Source organism: Rattus rattus, chromosome 7 (genome assembly GCF_011064425.1).
Source record: "Rattus rattus isolate New Zealand chromosome 7, Rrattus_CSIRO_v1, whole genome shotgun sequence".
NCBI lineage: Eukaryota > Metazoa > Chordata > Mammalia > Rodentia > Muridae > Rattus > Rattus rattus.
In genome coordinates, this window is record NC_046160.1 from 100086251 (window position 1) to 100110884 (window position 24634).

The 24634-nt window shown below is 44.1% G+C and overlaps 1 protein-coding gene across 13 annotated transcripts in view; it reads left to right on the forward strand.

Moving 5' to 3' along the window:
• The window catches only part of Ttll5 (tubulin tyrosine ligase like 5), a 219707-nt gene that overhangs the window by 156421 nt on the left and 38652 nt on the right, over window positions 1-24634 (forward strand). For 4 of the 13 annotated variants that reach the window (XM_032908169.1, XM_032908174.1, XM_032908170.1 and 1 more), the window contains 3 exons: window positions 1388-1583; window positions 17231-17445; window positions 18937-19172. In XM_032908169.1, the coding sequence (XP_032764060.1) occupies window positions 1388-1583; window positions 17231-17445; window positions 18937-19072 (547 nt within the window). In that variant the 3' untranslated portion in view covers window positions 19073-19172. Of the gene's footprint in view, window positions 1-1387; window positions 1584-17230; window positions 17446-18936; window positions 19174-24634 lie in introns of those variants that run through there. The other 9 variants (XM_032908176.1, XM_032908181.1, XM_032908179.1 and 6 more) reach the window with 6 other exon arrangements.

Consider the following 24634-nt stretch of genomic DNA (forward strand, 5'->3'; position numbering starts at 1 on the left):
TCATTAATTCTTTGAGAATTTTTTTTTCTTTTTTCTTTTTTTCGGAGCTAGGGACCGAACCCAGGGCCTTGCACTTACTAGGCAAGTGCTCTACCACTGAGCTAAATCCCCAACCCCTCTTTGAGAATTTCTTACACTGTATTTTGATCATATTCCTACCCCATCCCCACCCCCAGCCCAATTTGTCTTAGATCTGTGCCCACCAAACTTTATGTCTGTTTTAAAAGCAGGTCTAACTTAGTTGACATGAAAATCTCAAGATAATTCAACCAGTGGCCTGTCTCCTCCCTTTGTCTTCATTTGCAGGAGAGGCATTTCTGCCTTGACCTTCCCCAACTTCTAAACTCCGGGACCTGGCTGTATTACACACCTGTATTCCCAGCACTTAGAGGTTGCAGGCAGGAGGTTTGCAAATTTAAAGCCAGCCTGGAAGAGCTCATGTAAAAAATAAAATAAAATAAACCTGAGTGTCTTTCTCCATTGCACCTTCCACCCACAGTCCTCTCAGAGTCTTTTAGCTCCTGTGTGACCAGTCAGTCTGTCTTTCCTCACTAAGGAAACAGAAGGTAAGAGTCTCCAGGAGCTAGAGACAGGAGGAACCCTGGGGCTCCCTGGGCTTCCATTCTAACAGAATTGCCATCAGGGAGAGACTCTGACTTAAAATAAACTAGAAAAGTAATTAAGGAGAGAACTCAGTGTTGACTTCTGACCTCTATATACATGTGGACACATGTGCACATGCATCATCTGCAGAGAGAGAGAGAGAGAGAGAGAGAGAGAAGCTCATCTCACCCTCACTTGGTCCTCTGCCTGTGAATTAGGCTAACATTCCAGTCATCATTTAGGTACTTGCTTTCCACGGTGGTCACCATATTCCTCCATATGCTCAAAGTCCTTTACTTATGTGCACATACTTCTATGTTTATGACAGTACTGGCGATAGCTGTAGTTAATGCATATATAAATATTCATTGATGTATTTTCATAGGAATTGCTATAAGTCAGATCTTCTCAGAAGCCAAATAAGCTAAGCTCTGAGGCTCTCGATCCTGCTGGCCAAGATCAGCTGGTAGCATGGGGTTGAGCAGTTTCCATGGCAGCTGAGCACCCCATCCCTGAGCAAGAGAAATATGAAATCTTTCACACATGAACACATTTCACAGACATACTTTTAATAGATATTTGGACATTTCTTAATTTAAGAGAAGTTGGGAAACAGAAGCCAGAACAGACAAGATGTTATGTGGTAGAGAGGTCAGGTAATTTATGATACAAGTAGCTTTACAAATCTAAGTGTCTGGTTCTGTAAGGAAAAATAGCAGACATGTCTCTTTCCTTTGGACTGTTCTCATCCCCATGTGGAAACATGTATTCTTTCTCTCTTCAGGAGCCTCCAGACAGGTGGCTTTGCCTGGGAGGGCGAGGTAGAGAACAACGCATACAGCAAGGCTACAGGGGTGGTCCCCCAGCACAAGTACCACCCCACAGCAGGCAGCTACCAACTCCATTTTGCTCTCCAGCAACTCGAGCAACAAAAACTTCAGTCCCGGCAACTTCTGGACCAGAGTCGAGCCCGGCACCAGGTAATTGAAAATCATGAGATAGTGACTTCCTTCTATTGGTGAGACAAGTTGAGGACAGTGAATGACTTGTTCCCTGAACAGTCATCAAACCTGCCAGGGGTCATCCTGGTACCATTTGAGCTGTAGTGTTAGCATCGGCAGAAGATGGTGCTGAACTGGCGTTGGGCACTGTTGCTGTATCTGAATTTGTAAAACCTTTATTACCACGTTTACTTTTTCTATTGAATGATCTTACTAGCCTCCCAATCTAATTCCCAGTTCCTCAAAGCTGCATTCTAAGCATCTTTATTTGTAAACGTACCAAATGTTGGCCTCCTTAGACTTGTCACAGATAAGTAAGTACCTAAGATAAGAGTCCTTCATAATCTCTTGTAACTTTCAATTTCGGAAAAATCTTGGTAAGGTAGGTTATTTGATTTCTCTTCGTTCAGCAACTGTTTGTTGAGTGACTACCGTGTGTCAGGCACTGTTTTTGATATACCAGCTCCTGGGTGAATGAGTGTGTGAGAACCCATATAGCACACCAGTTTAGCCCCAGTTGCAGAGCAGAGATGGCCCCAGAAAAATGTTGGGAGAGTTTGCTTTTTCTTGTTGGCTCTACACAGTGGTTGGAAACAGTGACAATGTCCTGCACGAGGGGTATTTGGTTGAATTAAAACTATTTCTGTGAGCTTCTTTGGTATTTCACTATGGAGGGGGAAAAAAACCTTTTTTCCTGCCCTTTGCTTCCTTTTCATGAGTGTATAATACAGAATGTGCATCAGATTGTGCATAGAGATGAAGGCAGTGTTCAACCATTGCTTGCTTCTGTGTGGAAAGCCCTCATTATGCCCGATCTCTTTACATATCAAATACTAAAGTACCAAGGAAGTCAACCTAGAGAGGAAAGATTGATTTTGGCTCACAGCTTTGAGGTTCTAGTCTATGTCTGGCTGACTGCGTTGTTCTTAGGCACCTAGCAAGGCAGAGACAGCATGGAGGAAGAGCTTGGCAGAGGAAGCTGTTCACCTCATGACAACCAGAAGCAGAGGTAACAGTAAGGAGCCAGACGCAGATATACCCACTCCTGGTGACCTACTGCCTCCAACTGGAATATTATATCATAAACATTCTCTAGCTTCATGATCTAACTTTTTCTGGAAACATCTTCACAGCCATAGGCAAAGGTGTGCTATGCTAATCGTTAGCATGTTAATCTCATTAAGTTGACAGCCCAAGCTAGCTGTCAGAACTGTTATTGAGAACGAAATGTGCTCACTGTTTTGCCTGCCCAGGTCACCTGATTGGATGTGGCTACAGTAGTCTGGCTGATCAATTAGCACATCAGAATTGAGAAGATATAAATGCAGGCAATTGTGAATGGCTCTTTGGATCCTTTTTCCTGGAGAAAACTTCAGACCTTTGAACTAGGAAAGCATAGACTGCAGCACCTCACTCTGACCACATGTTGTCCGCTGCCACATGGAAATGTGCTCAATTGGAGAATCTTTGAGGCAGCAGAATCAAGGAAGCCAGTTTGCATTTTCACAGCTGCAGATGTTAGTATGCGTTCGACACTTTCTTTTATCAAGCTGTGTACATTTCTTAAAGCTATTTACAGTTCTTAACTTCTGTCATGTTAATTACTCAGCACTGCGACTTATCCAGATGCGACCTGTACAGACCTGTCTGAGTACAGTCAGCAAATCAGTTGGATTTATACTGTTGGTCCCTTTCCTTTTTTTCCTTATGAATTTGTGTGTGTGTGTGTGTGTGTGTGTGTGTGTGTGTGTGTGTGTGTGTGTGTGCCCGAGCATGCCTGTGAATGTGGTGCTGCGTGCATATGGAGGTCAACTTGTGGAACTCCATTCTGCCATACAGACTCTGGACTCATACTCTGGAGGTTTAATTTGGAAGCAGGCACCTTTACCCACCGAGCCATCTCTCACTCCATTGGTCTTTCTTGGTTTTCATTTTTGTTTTTGTTTTTGTTTTTTTTAATCCAAACTATAGGCAGCTTTTTTATTGTGGGTATATCTGTGCCCCGTGCTCCTGTACAGGTCAGAGGACAGTCTCTGGGAGTCGGTTTTCTCCTCCGCTTTGTTGGCTCCGGGGTGGAGGTCTAATAACCAGATTTGCAACAGTTGCCTTCACCATCCGACCCAGCTCCTAGGCTGCATGGGAGCCTTTTAAACTACGCTTTAGCACACTGCCATGGTGAGCATCTTCACATAGAAGGAGCTCTTTCCAGAGCACTCACTTGGGGAAGAAGGAGAGGCCGTCTGCTGATTTCTCACTTTTAGAAACTGCTTCATTCTTGAGTACTTCGTATGCTTTTGATTAACTTCCAGCAACTCACATTCCTTTGAAAACTCCGGGTACCACTGTTCTTGTGTGGATTTTTTTTTTCCAATGAGGATTTTCCTAGTTTAGTTTCACTGAATTATGAAGTATATGGAAAATATGTTCTTTCAGATCTGTCAGAGCATCTGTCTCAGGGAGGAGGCAGAACTCCCAAGAAGGGAGTTATCTTATGTCTCCTGGAACGGGAACAGAAAACCGTCCATCACAGTTCGTGTGAGTGTGTGTGTGTGTGTGTGTGTGCGTGTGTGTGTGTGTGTGTGTGTGTGTGTGTGTGCGTGTGTGTGTGTGAGAAATACAACTGATTTAAGTAAAGGTGAATAAGGGTTAAGTGCCATGGGTTTGGGACTCAAGAAAGACCAAATCCCCCCAGCTTAGATGTATAGCAAAACAGCAAACAAGGTCTTAGGTGTTCTAATTGAACAGTTTAGGGATTTGGAGCACTTTATTCAGAAGACGGACAGGTAGTCTGTCCACAGCAGAAGCAAAGTCCTGCTAGAGGTCAAGCCTTTGGTTTTTAGCTTAGCTGTGCTAGACCTGACCTTCTTAATTACCACCAAACTATTGACTAAAGCATGAGTTGCATCTCAGTGTAGCCTTTATCTCTTCCCTTGTGTTATTGTTTCCAGGGTGAAGATGCTATTTATCTAATGAAGTTCCTGTGCTTTTAGGCCATTTTTCTAAAGCATAGGTAACTAACAGTTTGGCTAATTGCCTTTATGGTTAAAGTTCGGTTTACCAAGCAGGCATCCACAGGCAAGATGTTTGGAAACTGGTATGTAAGGGATCTTTATTTACATTCTGCTCGTATGTAATCACGCAGTATAGATGGTGAAGTAATTCCTCCTATAAAGAGCACCTTTCACAGAGTGATCTCTTAATAAATGTTGGGGTAGACTGCATGGCTTTTCTTCCATTACGTGCATCCTTTTCTGCCTTCAATTAGAGCACGTATATATTCAGACTGTTAAGATGTTCATTTGGGCAGACACGTTCTGTCAGGGCATGAGCCTGGATGCAGCATTTCCAAGCTCTGAGATGGAGCCGGTTTGCTCTTCATTGCTGCCTAGAAACTGCCGTGCACTGAGTTCACCCATGAGAAAAATGGATCCTGTTACCTGGGAATAGAAGAAGAAAGTTACTTAGAGCCACTGGCAAAGTTTAGGGATAGATATAAGAGAAAATATTTTCCATGATAAGCAAAAGGAATGAATACGGGAACTCTATGAACCTTTATATGCTAGGAACTGAACCCAGTAGCTTGCAAAACTTTGCACAAGGTTGACAGACCTTTCCTATAAAGAACCTTCACTGGCCAGAGAATCTGTCGTGGCTCCTCAGCTCAGCCATGTATGATGTGTGCATGAAAAACTGTGACTGTGTTTCACTAAAACTTAATTTACAAAACCTAGCAGCGGGCTGGATTTGGCCTGCAGGCCCTCGTCTTTATATCCCTAAACCAAGTGAGCAGAAGAGCCAGTTAAAACACTGACTGTCCATTCATCCCATTGTCCATGCAGGTTGATGGGGAGAGGCTTCAGTTGTTTTCATTTCTCACAAGCTCCCAAGAGATGCTAATGCCATTCTCTCAGGGACCTATCCAGAAGGAAGGAGATAAGCAGTCATTCATATTCATTCTTCCTCCTCCCCTTTTCCCCTCCCCTCCCCCACTTCCTTATCTCCCTCTGTGTGTATGTGTATATACCTGTCTGCCTGCCGGTCTGTCTTTATATCTTTATGTCTGTCTCTCTGGTAGGTCATTCTTCTGTCTTTTAGAAAAACTGTATGTTTATAACTTAGTATCACTCTTATAAAATTTCATGCAGTCATTTTTGTGGGAACTCTGTTGCTATCTTCCTCACCCCCGTGTCCAGTCCCACAGCCTTCTCATAAGTTATCAGAACACCTCCTTGCTCATCCTTCTTATCAGGGTACATTCTGCTCAGTGATCACTGCTCCAGGATTCATGTCAAGAGATAAGAAGCAGGACAAAATCCTCCCTTCTGTATTGTTAGTAATGGCCACGGCTTCATAAGCGCTGGCTTGTTCCAGTTCTGTTCCAGGTGCTGCTGTATCTTAACTCATGTTAAATGAGCTCCAGTGGGCTTAGCAGCTTTAGAATCCTGAGTTAGGCCTGGAAGGTGGTTCTTACAGACTGATGTTCTCTAGCCTCCCTGATTGCCACTTCCTTCTCATACTGGCTTCCCGCCTCTGTAAGAGAAAAGTGCAAAAGTGCTTTTCTTTGAACTGAGTGGGGGACTTGCTGGGGCCACAGTGACTACTGGTGACATCAGCATGGGTAGCAACTCTGCTGGGGTCCGGGTGGAGAGCTGGAGCAGCCATGAGGCACAACTGACCTGATTCTAATTGGCGACATTGAGCTGATGTTATTCTTGGCACCAGCAAAGCCATTACTCAGTGGTCTCTGTTAAAGTGATCCTTTGTTAAACTTCTGCTCCCAGGCCCAGTCCCCCTGCTTTCCCTCCCACTCTCTTCTCTGCCTCTTCCAGACTGAAAAAGAAGCCCAGAAGACAAAAAAAAAAAAAAAAGTTAAAGACATTCTGGTGGCCAATGCAGAACCGCTGAAGTCTCTTTTTGCAACAATGGGGGCAAGGAGAGATTTTAAACACATCTGACTTTGTCACGGGTTCTGTTTTCTTTCCAAAAGCCTTCCATTTCAGACCCCTAGTTTACCACATGAGTAGAGTATGTATTCCAGGGTAAACAGGCTGTTACATCTGTGCCTCCTGTCCTCTCACCCGTCTGCTCTTTGCCTCCTCTTCCCACAGGACAAGTCAAACCTAACTTAAATCCTGTGAAGCAGCCAGTAAGTTCCTCCACTTAGTAGGACCAAGACCTTGGCATTCACTGGGAGTGGGGGTGGGGGAGGTCTCATCTGTGTGTAGGAATATCTGGGAGGCCCCAGTGGGCAACCTATTTCTACCAATGTGTGTGTTCAAGTGTGATAGGGATTCCCATATAAACATCCAAGCCTTGTTTTGCTCCTAAAAGTCATTGCATCTGTCTAGAAAAGCTCAGCCCCCTGTGGGGAGGAATATCATTTCACTCACGCTTCAGCTGCTCTGTGTTTGGGAGTTCTGAGGTGGGGTTTCGGGGAGGGGACTGAGCAGAGCAGAAATTCCCTTTTTCAAGCAGTAAGAAATAGCAGGGAGTGCTAGCAGGCTAGCCCTTCAGGAGGAGTCCTTAAAGCCTTGTGTGTGACAAGAAAGGCTTCTTGTCTGCACGCAGGGGAGGAGGTCAGGTACAGGTGCGGCTTGGAGTGTGGACAAGTTGGGTGTTTTTGTTTCTCTTCTATGCATGCTCACGTACTTGCCCTCTTTTCTCTTGACCTTCATCAGAAACGCATCCTACACTTGTGTTCTTAGCTTTTCATCATTTGTTTTCCCTAGGACACTCTAATGCAGTAGATTTTGCCAAACTAAACTCTCTTCTTTCCTATCGGAAATACATGAATAATGTGTGTGAAAACTGCCCTCGCTGGCTTTGAAAATGGTCACTTGAGACAAGCTTTGGAGTTCGTCGTGCTTGGTTTGTTTTCTTGTCCAGGGCATGTCCTAGAACAGGTTATTGGAACGTCTTTGAATGTCATCTTTTTTTCTCTTTAATTGGGAAGTGATGAGAGGGACTTGTGAGGAACCCACTAGACTTGTAATTCTCAATGAAATGTTCCCAAATGTGACCAAACAGAATTATGTCTGTATTGAGTCATTGAATTGCCATAACAGCCTCTGATTGGCCCCATTTTTTCAAAATGGGAGAAAAAAAAATCATTCATAGAACTTCCCCAGAGTCACGTAAGAAAAGGGGAGACTGGTATTAGAGCCCGGGGCTGTCAACATCTGACATCTGAACTCCATGCTGTGTCCCTTCCACAGTACAGATAGGACTGATACACTCAAAACTATATTGAAAAGTTTTAATTCAGCTATCTTAACCTCTGGCTGTTCATATGCATGGTCTCAAAAGGAAACGTTTATTAAATCTATTAAAGGCCTCGACAGGATCCCAGTCACCTCACAAGCTTAATTCACTAAGTATCTTAAGGAGTTTGTGGATGCAAAGATCTTAGAAACGTGCATGCTCTGGCCTCCCTTGTCCTCCATTATTAAGCCGGAAGGTTAGAAGCTAATAAGCTGTGCATGCTCTTGAGTGTTCCAGAGGCCTGCTGACGTGGAGCTTATGTGCATTGCTGTCTCTTCAGCCTTAGCTCTCTGTTACTAATGATGCTGTTTTATTTTTATTTCTGTTGGGTGTTAGGAGAAAACTGCCAGGGAACATTGCAGGCATCTTCAAACGTGAATGTCACTGGCATTTTTGCATAATTAATATTAGATTTACATGACTCTGACTCTCAATGCATTGTCACACTTAGACTGTAGTGTGCTGTGTTGATTTGTTACTGTCAGGTTGCTCTGTAAAGCCACTGCTGTGATAACGTCCCTCTGTGTCAGGTGAGTGCTGTCTCTGGTCCACTAATGAAGACCCTTCTCCCCCACCCCCCAAATCAGAGTGCCAGGCCAGAGAACTTTGGAGTACTTTTTCCTCTGTTCCTCTTCAAAAGTCCTTCATCCTCTCCCTCACTAATGAGGTGAGCTTTACTGCTGCTGCACTGGTCTATACAATCCCCGGAGACAGACAACGGTCAGTGCCATCCCTCAGCCAGACCTCAGCTTGGTTGTAGGTGTCCATGCACCAGCGACTAAGGAGTGGGCTTGCTTGACTGGAGCAGTGGTTCTCACCCTGTAGGTCATGTCCCCCTTGAATGTCGCATATCAGAGATTTATGACTCATAGCACCAGCAAAATTACAGTTAGGAAATAGCAATGGAAATCAGTTTATGGCTTGGAATCACCACAATGTGAGGAACTAGATTAAAGGGTCGCAGCATTGGGAAGGTGGAGAACTACACCTCTAGAGGGTTAAAAGATGGGGTTTGCTACAGAACCTGTCCTTCACCCTTCCTTGTAGTTCTTGTCTAGGCACACACAGGGGGAAACTCAAAGCAGTAGCTTTGTGTAAAATGATGACAGAAATACATCTTTAACAGGAAGGACTCATCCATATGAGATGGAAGCAGGCACAGGGAAATTGCTTAATGAATGCATAACAGCGAGGTCTGTGTAAGATATGCACAGTAGGCCAACTGCATATGATTCTGGGCCAAATAAAACAAATCATTCGTTTCAGGACAGAGACAAGTCAGATATCTATAAATAGAGAATTAACAGTTGTGAGGGAATTGAGTACGCTTTACTATTTCAGTTCGCTACCCAGACAGACGGTATAAGATTCTGACATGTTGTTAAGAAACCACCAATCAGGGGCCCTAGTATACAATAGATTCTCTGCAGCTACTAGCAAATAAAATGCAGAGTAAGTCATTGACTTAGCTCAACTAAGTCTGAGTTCATTGCTTTCTTTTTAATTAACTTTCTACAGTCTGAACATCAGTTACTTGAAAATCCAAGTTTCATGATCCAAAACTTTTTGAGACCTGACATGATACCACAAGTGGAAAATTCTATGCCACAAAACTGTTTCATGGACAAAATTACTAAAAGTCTTGTGTAAAATGACCTTAAGGCTCTATGTAGAAGGCATGTAGAATACTTCAGCAAATTGCATGTTTGGACTTGGGTCCCTCTCTCAAAATGTCTCATTATATAAATGGACATAGTCTATAATCTAAATATTACCCAAGCATTTGGGGTAAGGCATACCCAACCTGTGTGTGCTCTGTGTGTGTGTGTGTGTGTGTGTGTGTGTGTGTGTGTGTGTGTGTGTGTGTGTGCGCATGCTCACTAGTGTATTATGCATGTGTGCATTTTTGTGTACTTATAAGTGTATATATGCATATATACTGATGAATGCTAGCTTTTAAAATAATTAACAAGGATTTGCTTATAGGAGATTTTATAAAAAACAAATTTGAGTCAGGGAAGATGGTTTAGTGGGTAACAAAATACTTGCTGAGCAAGTGTGAAGACCTGAGTTCAGATCCCCAAACCCATATAAAAACTGGGTGTGGTGATACAGGGCTGTAATCCCAGCACTGAGAGACTCAGGCAGAAGGGTCTGGAGCTTCCTGGCTAGGCAGTCCACTCAGCTGCTCAGTTCCAGGTTCAGCGAGAGACCTCTTATTGCTGCTGCTGCTGTTGTTGTTCCTTGCCGTTTTTCAAGACAGAGTTTCTCTGTGTAGCCCTGTCTGTCCTGGAATTTATTCTGTAGACCAGACTGGCCTCCAACTCACGAGATCCACCGACCTCTGCTTTCTAAGCTCTTGGATGAAGGGAGTGCACTACCATACGTGGTCAGAGATCTTCTCACAACAAATGAAGGCAGAGGCCAGGAATGGTGGTACAGTACTCAGCTTCCATTTTAGCACTTCAGATGTGTATCACGCGCACACACAGACACACAGACACACACACAGAGACGAGAAAATTTGTTTTCCTCTTCAGCTGGTGACAGTGTTAGGTTTACAAAAGAGATTTGATGCTGAAGATTTAATTAGATGTGTGTTCTCTAAAAGGAAATCAGTATAATATAGCGAAGGAAGGCAGCTGAGTGTGGCGGCCACTTGGGTACCTGTGGGCTGTGAACAGCCTGCTACACAGGAACTACCTACACTTTCACATTTGTGTGCCTTGATCCCTGCAATCAGAGATGAGGGTGGAGGGTTAGCCAAGTATAACACATAAAACCCTTAAAGCCACACTGATGCATGCTAAAGAGTTCCCTAAAAGTGAACTGCTTTTAAGCTGGGTCATCCCAGCACTTGGGAGTCGGAGACAGGAGGATGCCAGAGTTTGAAGCAAGCCTAGCCTCAGAATGAGATCGTATCTCAAAAAAAGCAAAAATCCAGCTGCTATTAATGTAACTTTTCTTTGTGGTAAAAATGCACATAAATATGCCCTCTTAGCTATTCTGGCAGTCCAGGACAGCATAGCTAGCTCTGTGTGTTTGCTGAATCTCTGATCTCCAGAGCATCCCTGATGCAGGACAGGAACTCAAGTCTCACTGAACATTGCTCCTTCCTCTCCCTCCCAGCCTCTGGTGCTGCCATTTTCTCTCTGTCTGGGATCTGTTTGCTTCAGGGTTTTCATACACATAAACCGTTGTAGGGTTTGCCTTTCTGTGACTGGTTTATTTTGCTTAGCATCACATCCTGAAGTTTTAGTCATGCTGTAGCATGTGAAAAAATGTTCCACTACACATGAAGTGTACATGTCCAAAGTACAGTGTCCTAACTGTGGGAGTATTGTGCTGCCTGTGGGACTCACACTTCCTTTTCCATCCATTTATCACTAAAGGCTTAGGTTGCCTTCTTATCTTGCCTTTCTCCCTGTGCTTCACCAGACCTTAAGTGCGCATAGGATTGTAATTTCAACTTGGGAGTTTCAATTAAACTCCTTGTGCTTCTCCACAAGTAGAAGTTGGTTAAGACAATATTAAATGTGTCTTGAGAAAAGGGTCAGGCTCATAAAATACTAATTAGCTACTTATTTGGACAAGTAAAAGGGATATGTAATTAATTTATTCACAGTTGCTAGAGAGGGGGGTATGAGAATTAGTTAAAAATAAATTGATATCAGGATAAAATGAATATTCTTTAGAATAGTGTCTGTGGATTGTTAATGCATTTGTCCAAAGACAGAAATGTCTTGTAAATTGAAGGAGAAAAACAACATCAGCATCAGATTATGGTGGGGCTCTTGTGGAGCCCGAGCCATTTCTGCACTCTGGGCCAAGGAGGGTCAAGGACATTAACCCTTGGAAGCTTCCGAACAGAAGCACAGTGGAGAGAGCTCAGTCGGTCAGAAACCTCTCTCTCTCTCTCTCTCTCTCTCTCTCTCTCTCTCTCTTTCTCTCTCTCTCACACACACACATTTACTCATTATAAATCGCAATTATAAATCTATCCCACTATCTATCTGACACAGAGAAGTGTTAAGGCCTCCTTCCTTGTTCATTGGTGTTAGAAGTGGGATGAGGTGCCAGAGCACTTTGGGTAACTCAGTCTCACATCCTGGCCTTTGTGTGGTGTCTCTCCATACACGAACAGTACCGCTTCTGGGTTTCTGCTTCATCCCTCCCCAAGCCATGGCCCTGCTCAGCACAGCAGCACCAAGAGCTGCACTTCCTGCTTTGCCTGAGTCTTATCCCAGCTGACAAACACTGTGAGTGGGAGACAGCCAAGAACTGCATACGGTGAGAAACAAAGGCCTTTTAGAAGCTTGCTTGTGCCAAAATATAAACAGCTTCCTCACTCTCTCCTTGGCTCTCTCAAAAGTTGTGGTGTGCTTTTTAACTGAACAGATCTCGGCCTGCTGGTAGACAAGTGTATGAGTAGCGGTTTGCGTGTGCAAGGAAGTGGGCCATCCCTGTCGGAGGGGACCCTCTGGAAGTAGCTGTGTATGCTCATCAGTGGGCATTTTATCCTATGTAGAGAGAATGTGACCTACCCAGCAGTGCAGCCCTGCTCAAACAGAGGCCAGGTGCCGATTGCCCTCCCATGATGCTCCAAGAGTAAACTGAGAGTCTCTAATAAAGAGAGCACTGCTCTATTTCAAGCCAGCCCAAATGAAGGCCAAAAGAAGTGTTTTTCTGAAAAGAAAAAAAAAAAAAAAAAAAAAAGAGCCTCCTAGAATTTAATCTCTGGACAGCATTATCTCTTTAGTAAGAGGCCAGATCTTGCCTCCCAGATGACCTTCTGTGACCTCCCCAGTGGCAGTTTGTGTGTTTGTATCAGAAATCCCTCCTTCCTGCCCACGAGCATCCTATGTTGTGGGAGAAGGAGGGCCTTTCCAGTCTTTTGCCTGGGGCCATGCCCACCCCTTGTCAAGCTGTGGTTTTCTGAGTCTTCTTGCTGTAGTGTGGCAGTTTCCCACACCCAGCAAAACAGTAGGAGACATGAATATGCTGAGCTCTCCCTCACTCCCTCACTTCCTGCTCACTGACTGCCACCATCACCCTTGTGCTGCTAATACTGTGTGCCTTGACACACAGTAGGCACGGGTGTCAGAACAGGGACGCCCAGCACAGTCTGTGACTGGTGAATTTGGAGGATTAGATTGCAGGGCACAGAGCAGGGAAGGGAGCCTAGGGAAGATGGTCACTGCCAGTGGTCTAAACACACTCATTCGCAGGTCTGCATTTATCGAGCCCTAGTATTTCCTGGGCTGTTTCTTAGCAGATATGATTGCTTTAACCCCGTCATGATTAGCCTCAGCTTTGGGCTAGGGACTTGTCTCCATTACTAAGCCTTTAACATTTCTGGTGATGTCCAGCTGGTATGTCACCATAAACAATGGTTATCATTTCTTTGTCCATTGAGTATATAAGAGTGTGGTCACCAAACCACAAGCCACAGACGGCTTCTCACCGTCCTTGGAAAGAGGAATTGCAGTTCGTGCCTGTTGTTTTGAGGCTCAGGGAGCTTGAATCTGTGTTGACTGAGAACCAGTTAAATTGGGAATACAATTAACTGCATGTAACAGCTAACCTCTCCATAACTAATAGCTGAGTTGAGTACATTAAAGGGTTTTCCCCATATAATTAGATATGTGTGGAAATGGGCTCTTCCAGACACTGTGGTGCCATCAGAAACCCATGCTCTCCTGCTCGTCTTCAGCAAAGTTATTGACTGTGTTCATCCTACCCTGTCCACCCCGGCAGGTTATCCGGGCTAGTGAGAAGCAGGACAGTGTGAGCAGAGGAATAAACCTGCGCTCTGTCTGCTCTGAAAGGGCTGTCCTAAAACCACACCCGGCACACTGCCTGTAGCTTACTGGCCAGAACTGCGTTTCATGCTTATCTTTTACATAGAAGAGGAATAGGAGGTATAATTTTTTTTTAAAGATAAGCACACATTAGTCAAACAGAAACAGAACAGTGTTACTAAAAAGAGAGGAAGAAGTGGTCATGTCCAGGCCAGCTGAACCTCCCAAGGAAGAGTCTCTCCACATTTGCTCCATTTTGCCTATAAGGACATCAGTATCACAGAGCCTTGTACAAAGTTTGCATCTAGGAAAGTGAACTTCCTTTCATTTGGGGTCCACAGAGGATTTGTTTATTCTTTCGACTGTGAGTTGGATATAAATCCCACATGCTCCAGGTTTTAAAATCTGGGAAAAGGTCCTACCCCAACATTATATCTATATGTAAATACATATCTTCTGTATTCCTATTGTTACTAAAAATCCAGTTGTTACTTTTAACTTATTTATTCATTTATTTATTTATTTATTTATCTATGTGCATTGGTGTTTTGCCTGTATGTATGTATGTATGTATGTATGTATGTATGTATGTATGTATGTATGAGGTTATCCAGTCCCCTGGAACTTGAATTCAGATAGTTGTGAACTGCCATGTAGGTGCTGGGAATTGAATCTGTGCCTCTAGGAGAATAGTCAGTGCTCTTACCTGCTGAGCCATCTCTCCAGCTCCAAGTTAGTACTTTTTAAAAAACGAATGCTGATGTATCACTGTGAGTGTGCTTGTGCAAGTGTGCATGTGTTCATTTTGTGTTCTGTAAGTAAGGCACGACAGACGGCTCAGTGAGTGAAGTCTTTGCAGCACAAGCATCAGGACCTGAGCTCACATCCCCCTACCTACCCAGAGGCCAGCTGGCACCCAGAGCTGACCTCTGGCCTCCACGTGTGCATTTATATGCGCAAGCACACACTCCCTCTGACAAACATTTAAACACAAACGATAAAAAAGAAAATGATGATCAAACAAATGCAGCCGTTTTCATCGTGTACTGTCCAGAAAAGAAGAAAGCTGTGTTTGTAAATGACCGCTGTACATGGTAGAACGGCCTGACTCCGATAAGAACCACACAGATACATGTGCATAAGTGTACAGAAGAGGAAAAGATTGTTTCTGCCAGAAAGAATTGAGTAAATATGATCTGAGAACCTAAACATATGTTTTCATTTTAAGAGTTTGCGTTCCCAGCTAGTGAGCATCATCACAAGACCAGAAAAATATGTTAGAAAAATGCATAACCAACTACCATTCGCAGAGGACTACAGATAGGTGAGCTTGCTTGGGAAGGGATGAGTGTGTGTGTGTGTCTGTGTGTATGTCTGTCTGTGTCTGTGTGTCTGTGTGTGTGTGTCTGTGTGTGTGTCTGTGTATGTCTGTGTGTATGTCTGTCTGTCTGTGTGTGTGTATCTGTGTATCTGTGTATGTCTGTGTGTGCATGTCTCTGTATGTGTATGTCTGTGTGTGTCTGTGTCTGTGTATGTCTGTGTGTGTCTGTGTGTATGTCTGTCTGTGTGTTTGTGTGTGTGTGTGTCTGTGTGTCTGTGTGTGTGTCTGTGTATGTGCTTGTCTGTGTGTGTTTGTGTATGTGTGTGTGGGTGTGTCTGGGTGTGTCTGTGTGTGTGTCTGTGTGTGTCTGTGTGTATGTCTGTCTGTGTCTGTGTGTGTGTCTGTGTATGTCTGTGTGTGTGTCTGTGTGTGTGTGTCTGTGTGTATGTCTGTGTCTGTGTGTGTCTGTCTGTCTGTGTATGTCTGTGTGTGTGTCTGTGTGTGTGTCTGTGTCTGTGTGTCTGTGTGTATGTCTGTCTGTGTCTGTGTGTCTGTCTGTCTGTGTATGTGTCTGTGTGTGTGTGTCTATGATGCCTTGGTTATTCTTCAGGCACCTTTGTTGAATGGCTGGCTAGAGTGATCCGTGTGACCTTCATTTAACCCCCACCAGCCCAGCAATGTGGATACAACTGCCTAGAAGAAATTTAAAGCTCAGAGAGGTTAAGTAACTAGAGTGGATTGCCCAGCTAGTGAGCATCAGACCCACATTTGAGCCCAACCACAAATGAAGGAAAGACTGTCTTCTTTCCTACAGTTCCTGGGTCTCTTCTGTCTTTCACTGTGGCCCAGTCTGAGCCTACAGCAAACAGATTGGTTTGAACCACTCAGGTCCTCTCCTCTGCCTTAGAAACCTTTGTTTCTAATCAGGCCTCTCAGTCAGCAGTTTTATTCCACACAAGGCTTCTCATCTCAGTCTATTTCACATCTCCCTAGCCAGAGTTCCCAAAAATGGGATGCCCCAAAATCATAGAGAAGAGTTGCTGCACACCTCCCCACATCCTCCCAAGCCATGTTTTAAATCTAAAATAGACAAAGTAATTGTGATAAAGGCTGTAGATTCCACCAGGTCCATGCATGTGCAGATGGCATTACCCCACTTTATTTGTTATATCTACTGGCAGAAGTCAATTTCCAGGTATCCTTTTATTTAGAAAGCACTTTATATTTTGTCAGTCATTATTTTCACTTAGTGGGACTTTACAGTTAAAGATTTTATAATGCATGCCAACTGAAAGCAGTGTTTAAACTACTGAGGACCAGCAGTAACAAAAACAACAACAACAACAACAAATAAAAAACCACTGTCTACTAATGTAAGTGAGACTCCAGCTCAGTGAATAAGACAGAAGACATCAAGGATGATTTCAGCATCAGCCGCAAGTCTCCCCTCGTGTGCATGTACACTCGCTCGCCTATGTGTGTGTACGTACCCGTGCGCACACAAGTAGAAAAAGGAAATACTGGCCAAGCACTCATTTGGAAGAGCTGTACCTTCACTAAGCACTCACAATGCTTAGGGTGCTTTGGGTCTTGAGAGGCCGGCCTCATACCGCAGGCACCCGTGTGGGTCATGCAGTCATCAGGTGGCCTCTTCCTAGTAAGCTTAAATGTTGTGAAATGTCACGTCTCATGTTAAACTTTAGGTCAGTGAAGTGTTTCTGTGCTGCGATTCTGAAGCTAGCACTCGGTATGTTGCATGGCTTGGTGGCTCCTAGTTTCTGTTTGCCCTCATTTCCTCAACTGCTTGTTCAAGGTGCCCACATCACCTGGGCTTCTTTACTTTCTTCCAACCTGTAGCCCTCCTAGAGCAGTTCAGAGTACTGAAATGGTCTCATATCCCAGCTGTGTTTCCAGACTATTTTTCTCTGACCAAACACTCCCCAAATTGAACATGAAGGGAACTAAGCTGAGAGTAAATGCTTTCTTCACTCATGTGCAGTGACTGACACACAGTGCCCAGGTGACCTAATTTCTGAGTCAGTGCACTCAAAGCACCTGACAACTCCTGAGAGATCTCTCTCCTCTGGATCAGGATCTGTCCCGACAACCTTCGGGAACTTTCTCCTAAAACAAAACTTACTAGCAGTTTCCCTTTCTCTTTGCCCCCTTTGGATGACAGATGAGTTGCACACAGCCAGGAGTGATGACGGAGCTCTCTTATCGATCATCTTCTTTTTTCTCAGGCAATCTTTGGCAGCCAGACACTACCTAACTCCAGTTTATGGACAATGAATAATGGCCCAGGCTGCAGAATTTCAAGTGCCACAACCGGTGGCCAGAAGCCAAACACCCTGCCACAAAAAGTGGTGGCACCTCCAAATTCATCCACGCTGGTCTCCAAGCCCCCAGCCAATCACAAGCAAGTGCTCAGAAAGCCGGCGTCCCAGAGGGCTTCCAAGTAAGTCATCTGTAGTGCTTCGTGCAGTTGCCAGGGTTATATCAATTCTAAGCTAACGGCACTCTTTAAAAAGCCTTCAAGACCATTTGAATTGAAATCCCAGTACCTGATGAGAAACAGTGCCAAGCTTGGGACTCAGCCATAGTTGCAAATTGAAATCACCTGGGGAGGAATTGAACTACACAGTTTCTGGACTCTATCCTGTGGGAGGGGTAGCCACTGTGCTTTAATGTTCCCCAGTAGTTGTGATGAGAGGCAGCTCTCAGGTCCATTGTTGCTAATCAACTCGGCTGGCCTCTGAGAGGAGCCCAGACAGTGCACCAGGTAATGATATGAATTGTCAGCTTGGAGAAAGGACGTAAAATTCGTGTATCCCCTCTTGCTCGCTCTGCAAATCAAATCCTTTGAATTTTGTGTCAAATTCAGCCTCCTTTCCCCTCTTTTGCACATTGGTGTTAGGTATTAACTTAGCCAGCATTAATGAAGGACCTGTGTGACAGTGGTCTTTCTGATGCCCTTCGTAGGCCACATATTTTATACTAAAAAGCCATCCCCATGCCTGACACACACTGTCCTTCCTCTGCCTCCAGCCCTTTAGTTAAGTGACTAGAAATAGATTGGTGGGGGCGATGCCTCTAGCACTTTGCTCCTGTTTAAAAACAGGGCACCCAGGAAGAGTGTGAGGGATCTGAGCATTTCCTGCCGAGTGGCCACCTAGAGCTGTTACAGATTGTTCTTACTCATCTGTCTAGTTGTCAGAAACTCAGAAACTGTTTCTGCCTTTTCCCCTTTGAAAAGCGAATCAAGTTGTGGATTTGAATGGAATCAATCTCCTGTGGCTCTCTTAGTCATATTGCTATCATTGTTCATTTACCCAACACAATATTTACTCAGTACCTGCAACATCAGCACAGTAGTGCCACCGTGCTCTCTGAAGCACGAGTGAAGGGCAGCGGGAAGGTGGAAAACAAAACTGTGCCTCTCCTGCCCTGCACCCAGAAAAGAGTCAACTCTAACGAGTGTAGTCCCTGGATCCAACCTACAGAACTCTCACCCTGTAACACATTTTACTGATGTGAGCACTGTCAGCAAGTTACTTAATCTCTTGGTCTTGGTTTCCTTCTTTGTAATAATGGGGCAGTAATCACTTACTTCATAAGGAAGTGGATAAAGGAACTAAAGGACTTTGGTTATCCTTTGATGATTGTTTGAGACACTCTCTGCAGCTCTGAGAAGCTCACAGCTAACCATTTGAAAGCAAATGTTGAGTCTGTCGATATATTCCTTATGGGCTCTCCAGCATGGTCTGGGGGCCCTGGGTGGTGCGAGTGACGAGCTGGACTTGGGTGACAGGCCTAGAACTTTGAAGGTACAGCTTGCTGCCCTGAACTCGCTGCTGGCAGGGAAGCCCTGCAGACTCCCAAGATGGAATTGCAGCTCTTTGGGCAAATTCTGCTTTGCTGAATTCTTGTGGTTTCTTCTTTGTGACAGGCAGCAGTGTGGGAAAACCGGAAACAGCTCAGCATCAAAAATGCACAGAAGGGGGAAACCAAAGATTTCTTCAGAATTTAAGAAATATAATCCAAGTATCAGAAGGCATGCTGTGAGGCGTTGTTCCAGCAAATAGTTTCCAATTTGCCTTTAAAACTAGCATTAGTCTGTGGGGCTACATTAGCACTAATGGAGACCTTAACAATATCTCACATGTAAAAGGTCCAGTGTTATGGAGGCCTCAGAGATGATGTTGTTGTTGTTGTTGTTGTTGTTGCTACTACTACTACTACTACTACTACTAATGTGGTAATGGTGTAAGAGAGAGGAAGAGGAAAGAGAGAATGGCCCACATATACTATGGCACATATATGCAGGTCAGAAGACAACTTTAGCGAACCGGTGCTCTCCTGCTACCTTGGGTCCTAGGTCCTGGCTCAGATTGTCAGGCTTGCACAGCAAGTGTTATGAGTTGAGCCTCTTCTGACTTAAGAGAAAATGTATACTTTTGTTTTTGTTTTTTCTGACCTGACTCAATAAATGACATTAGATTTTAGTCTCACTGAAAAAGAGTATTGGAGAGCAGACGGTCTGGAGGTGCCCACTCGCTTTGCCTATTGCTGGCATGGTTCCTTTATGTAGGCTTACTTCATTCTGCATTTGAAGACTACGGCAGACTAAAAACTGTGCCCGATGTAGCCGTGTGAGTTAAAATTTATATTTGATTTGGATCAGTGCCATCATTTTTAATCCACAGAGTTTTTCATGGCTTCTAGAATCAAACTCTTGAACATCATTTGGTTGGTTCCTGCTCCTGACCAACCTAACAACCCTCACATTTCTTTGATTCAGTTTCCTACTTTAAAAGAGGAATAATGATAACAGTACCTGGCTAAAGGGATCATTAAGAGAAGTGAATTCAGAAGTGTTGAGCACAAATACAGTGTGCACTACACAATACATGCAAAGTAAAGACCGTGTGTTACTCTGGTTGATAGTAGAAGAAAGCCGAGACATGTTGTATAGTTTTTACTGTGTTCCTGCAAGATGTGTCGCTTCCTTTGCTCCCATCTTGGTATGGCCTTCCTTCTGGCTCAGCTCAGGTTAACCACGATCTGTCCGTTCAGAGTGGTGGGACTGAGTCACGCTCAAGAATGCCACTGCTGCCCCAAGAGACACAACTAATGAGAAGTTGTAATGAGCATTTCACATGCCAAGCCCTGTTTTTGGGTTGAACTTCAAGCTTCTCCTAGCACAGAGGTTGGCATGGGACAGAGAGAAGCACTTTCCAAGAGCATCATCAAAGTTTCCACATCCTAGAGATTGAGTCTGGAGAACAATAGAACATAAAAGATGGAATGTCATTTGGATTTGGGGGCAAAGGGATTTGAAAATCAAAACATTGGGGTCCTGTTTCATTATAATAATATCAAGTCCCTTTCCCATCTATAAAACAAAAACCACTGCCCCTCCTGACTAATTAGCCAGAATAGCTTGTTTTCTATTGATGCAGTTAAAAGCTTCTTTGTGAGTGCACTTGTGTTCTGGTCTTGCTTCACATCTGTTTCTCTGGTCCCCCTTCTTGGTTCAGCAGTTCTTGTTACCGTTCACAGATTCACGCATCCACTCTACTCAGGTATAACTCGTCAGCTCTGTGAAGAGAGTGGACATTTCTCCCTTCTCTCCCTTCCCCCTTACTTGCTTTTAACTGCTTACATAGGGACAGTCAGCTTTCATAATTCCCTCTAATGCTTGAAACACTTTATAACTTAGTGTCCAGCTCACCTCCCCTTCCAAAAGAACTTGTGGCATTTCTTCTAAGAAACAAATGAAGTAAAAGGGATGGCGGCTGCAAAAAACCAAGTCATCAGAGCTATTTCTTCCTTGTGACTCTTGTTGTCAGAGCCAGAATCTCACATATTTCCCAGGAATATGGAGAAAGAAAACCAAGATTAAAGCTCACCAGGCAAACCAACAGACATATGATGGGTTTGAATGAACCAGATCAAAGTAGTTGTAACTCAGGAAAGTTCTCCTAAGAAAGCAAGGGGACCAAGGTGGCCATGTTGGCTCAGTGGTAGAGCGTATACTTAGCAGGTGTGTGGCCTGAGGACCCTAGAGGAGAGAAATGAGACAGGAGGAAAAGGCAAGAGAAGGGGTGGAGGAGAAGGAAAAAGACAGAGTCTGATGACAGTACCTAAGTCACTCGGCCTCGGGTGACCTGAGTGGGCATTTTTACCCTGCTCTGTTGTGCCAGCGCCTAGAACAGTGGTGTTTGTTGAAGACTGAGGTGTTAGGAGGAAATACTATCAAGACTAAGCAGCCCGGTCAAACCAGATATTAGCAAGGTGCCCTGAGCACTTGCTGAGGTCAGCAGTGTGGTGAAACATGTTCAGAGATAAATGTCAGAAGAACAAATATAGAAAAACAAATCTCCACTAAGACACATATATGAGTGTTAATCGCGTTTTCTTATGTGAGTCATTGCAATGAGAAGATTCTAGAACTGAGTGCTCAGGAGGTGAAATGGTCCAAACCTCCTTGTGGGTGTAGCAGTGTTGTATTGCAGACTAACCATTGTCTATTGATCTTCCAGTCTTTCATTATATAGTTTGAAGAAACATCCATCCTTGTGTGGGGAGTTCTCAATGTATTTCTGAAAGTATAAAACGTTTATGCTAGACTAAAGGAGTGGGGGTGAGTGTGGGCTGCAAATACAGGAGGGCACACAGGTGGCCAAGCCAGAGCTGGCATTCGTAGCACTCAGAATCCTAACCACAGGCTTCCCAATAGACCACTGACTTCAGAAGTCCCTACCAGTCCTCTTAAATTGCATGTATACAGCAAACACAGATTAATCATCCTAAAATACCACTTCTGGGAAATTCACAGTAAACACCTAGAATTCAGCCCCCCTCCTTTCCATGTCAGTTTTACCACTTGAGTGCCTGTTCGAGCACTCAAAAAGGTGAAGGATTGATGCCACCCTGAGACAGTCCTGCTAGGTGCTGCCCAGGAAGCCTGGACTGGAGAACAACATTGAAGGCTCTCACGTGGCTTCCTGTGGGAAACAACCAGTAACTCGGGATGCCCCACACAACCCCCTCTCTCCAGGACAGAGCCTGGACCAAGGAAGAGAGCAGCAGTCTACAGGTTGGACTCTCCTGTCTTCCCTTTGGGCCTGAGTAGTGGCCTTGGGGGCTTTAGAAGCCTGAAGCTTTTTTGTGTGCAGTGACAACAGAGAGACAGGGCCAAGCGTCTTCCTCAGCAAAAGTCACACGAGTTATATGTGGGTGAGGAGCATGAGAGTCACAGAATGGTGGATCTTCTTTTAGTGATTCCTACAGGGATCATTGGATTGAAAACCGTACCTTCCTTCCCGGCCTGCTGTGGGTAAAATGGCAATGATTGGTGGAGATTTCCCTCCCTTGCTTTACATCTTTCAAGGTGAGCAAATATTGAAAGCTCCCTGGCTCTGAGGATGGATTAAAAGATTTATGGTAAAGATCCAGAGGCTTTGCCAACTCCTAAAATAAGCTCAAGTGTGAAAAAGAGCAGCAGTTTAGAAAGCACTGTAGTTGTATTCTTCACAGACTTCAAAAGTGAAGTTTATCGTGTGTGAGGTTGGCAAAGGTGTCAGGAAGTGGAGGTGGCAGGCCTGGCTGCAGCTCCTGGGAGAACCCAGCAGGCACAGGGGAAGAGAGAGAGTTGTCATTTATAGTGACCTGACAAAATGCCCAAATAATTTGGGAAATTTTAAATATTATTTTAAGTAACCTATGTCAAAGTCATATTGATGACTATACTGAAAATAAGAATTGTACGTACCAAAAGTTATATTTGAAATTTGGTCAGAGATGTACTCCAAGATAAATTCATAATCTACATCATTTTCTTTTTAAGGCACAGAAAGATTTTTTAAAAATGAATGAGAAAGTGTAGGTGTCCTGGCTTGTCCTAGGCACGTGTGCCAGCCCTGAGCCCCCTTTGAGTCAGGTCTTGCCTTTTCGATATGACTTTAACACCTTGCCCTTCTGCATCTTCACCAAACTGGATCAATCTCAGGCAGATGGGCTTCTGTGACACTTATGGGGCTTTTCAAAAGCATGTGTGTGTACTTAACATTACAATTCAAATATCTAAGTCAAAGCTAATAGCTTACAAAGAAAAATTGCCAAACTGTCAATCATAATGGTTGGTTTATTTAAATATGCATGTCCTTTCTTTCAGTTGGTTTTCCAGGACAGGATTTATGTGTAGCTTGGCTGTCCTGGAACTCACTTTGTAGGTCAGGCTGACCTCAAACTTATAGAGATCTGCCTGCCTCTGCCTCCTGAGTACTGGGATCTTTAAAAAAAAAAAAAAAAAAAAAAAACAACTTTAATATTTATGCATAGATGACTGCTTCCAATAGAATGTGCATTTTTTAAAAGATTTATTTATTTTATGTATATGAGTACACTGTAGCTGTCTTCAGACAGACATCAAATTCCATTACAGATGGTTGTGAGCCACCATGTGGTTGCTGGGAATTGAACTCTGGACCTCTGAAAGAGTAGTCAGTGCTCTTAACCTGTGAGCCATCTCTCCAGACCCAGAAAGTACATTTTTAAGGTAAAATTGTATGTTCACAAAAGTTCGGCAAATACTATGCCACAAAATATCAATGTCAAATAGTTTCAATTCTTTATCCATAATGAACTTGTTGGTATTATTGCAAAGATAGCTTTTGCATGTTTTAACGCCTGCTTGCCATTCTATGCCGTATTGCCTTTTACTAAGAAACTCATCTCACAGCCACAGAGGTACAGCAGGAACCAGAGAGGCCAGCTGCCATGCAGTCCAGCTTATACTTATTTATTATACAGTTCACAGACTACCTGCCAATTAACAATCGCCTGTGTACACAGATACCAGACACACGCCAATCTGATCCAGGCAAATTCTTCAACTGAGGCTCCCCTCTCAAGTGACTCTAGGTTGCATAGCTAACCAGGACAATTTCATCCCTATGTTCTTAGGGAAATATCCCTAAAATAGATTTACTCCTAGGAAAGTAGCACAGAATCATTTCAGGGCCAAGTGCAAAAGCCCTGACCATGTTTCAGAGTGGGTTGCTCAGAAGTTGTGATGTGTTTTCCCAAGAAAATGATGTTAGCACAACAAAAACATGCTTACCCATAGTGTGCCAAAGCAGTCATAACAGACCTAAACCATTTTGGATAACTAGTGTTTCCATGGAAAATTTCACTCAACTTTCCCTGTCCCCCTGAATTTCTGTGGACACATTTCTCCATCAAAGAGGAGTAAGCCCTATGGAAGAAACTCTAAAGTGGATCAGAAGGTCTGACTCCAAGCCTGAAGTGCTTGGTGGTAGAGGGAGGATGGGGAGTGAGTAGAGTTGGATACAGGGGTCTGGAGACCTTGGAAGAACAGAATCAAGCCTGTTAAAGTGAGTTGGCAGTTCCAGATAGGGAAAAAAAGGCTAAATGATTTGGGGGAAGCAGAACTCCTAGGGTCTCCCTCCAGGGTCTCCCCTTTATCTGGCAGCTCACCGTCTGTCTTGTGTGTGGACCCAGTGAGTGTGCCTTCTCTTCTCCCTTAGCACTGTTGCACACAGGCTGCTTTAATGAAACTGGCTTCACCCCATGCTGGTCTGAACACCGCTCAGCTCAGCTCACAGTAAACACAACAGCTT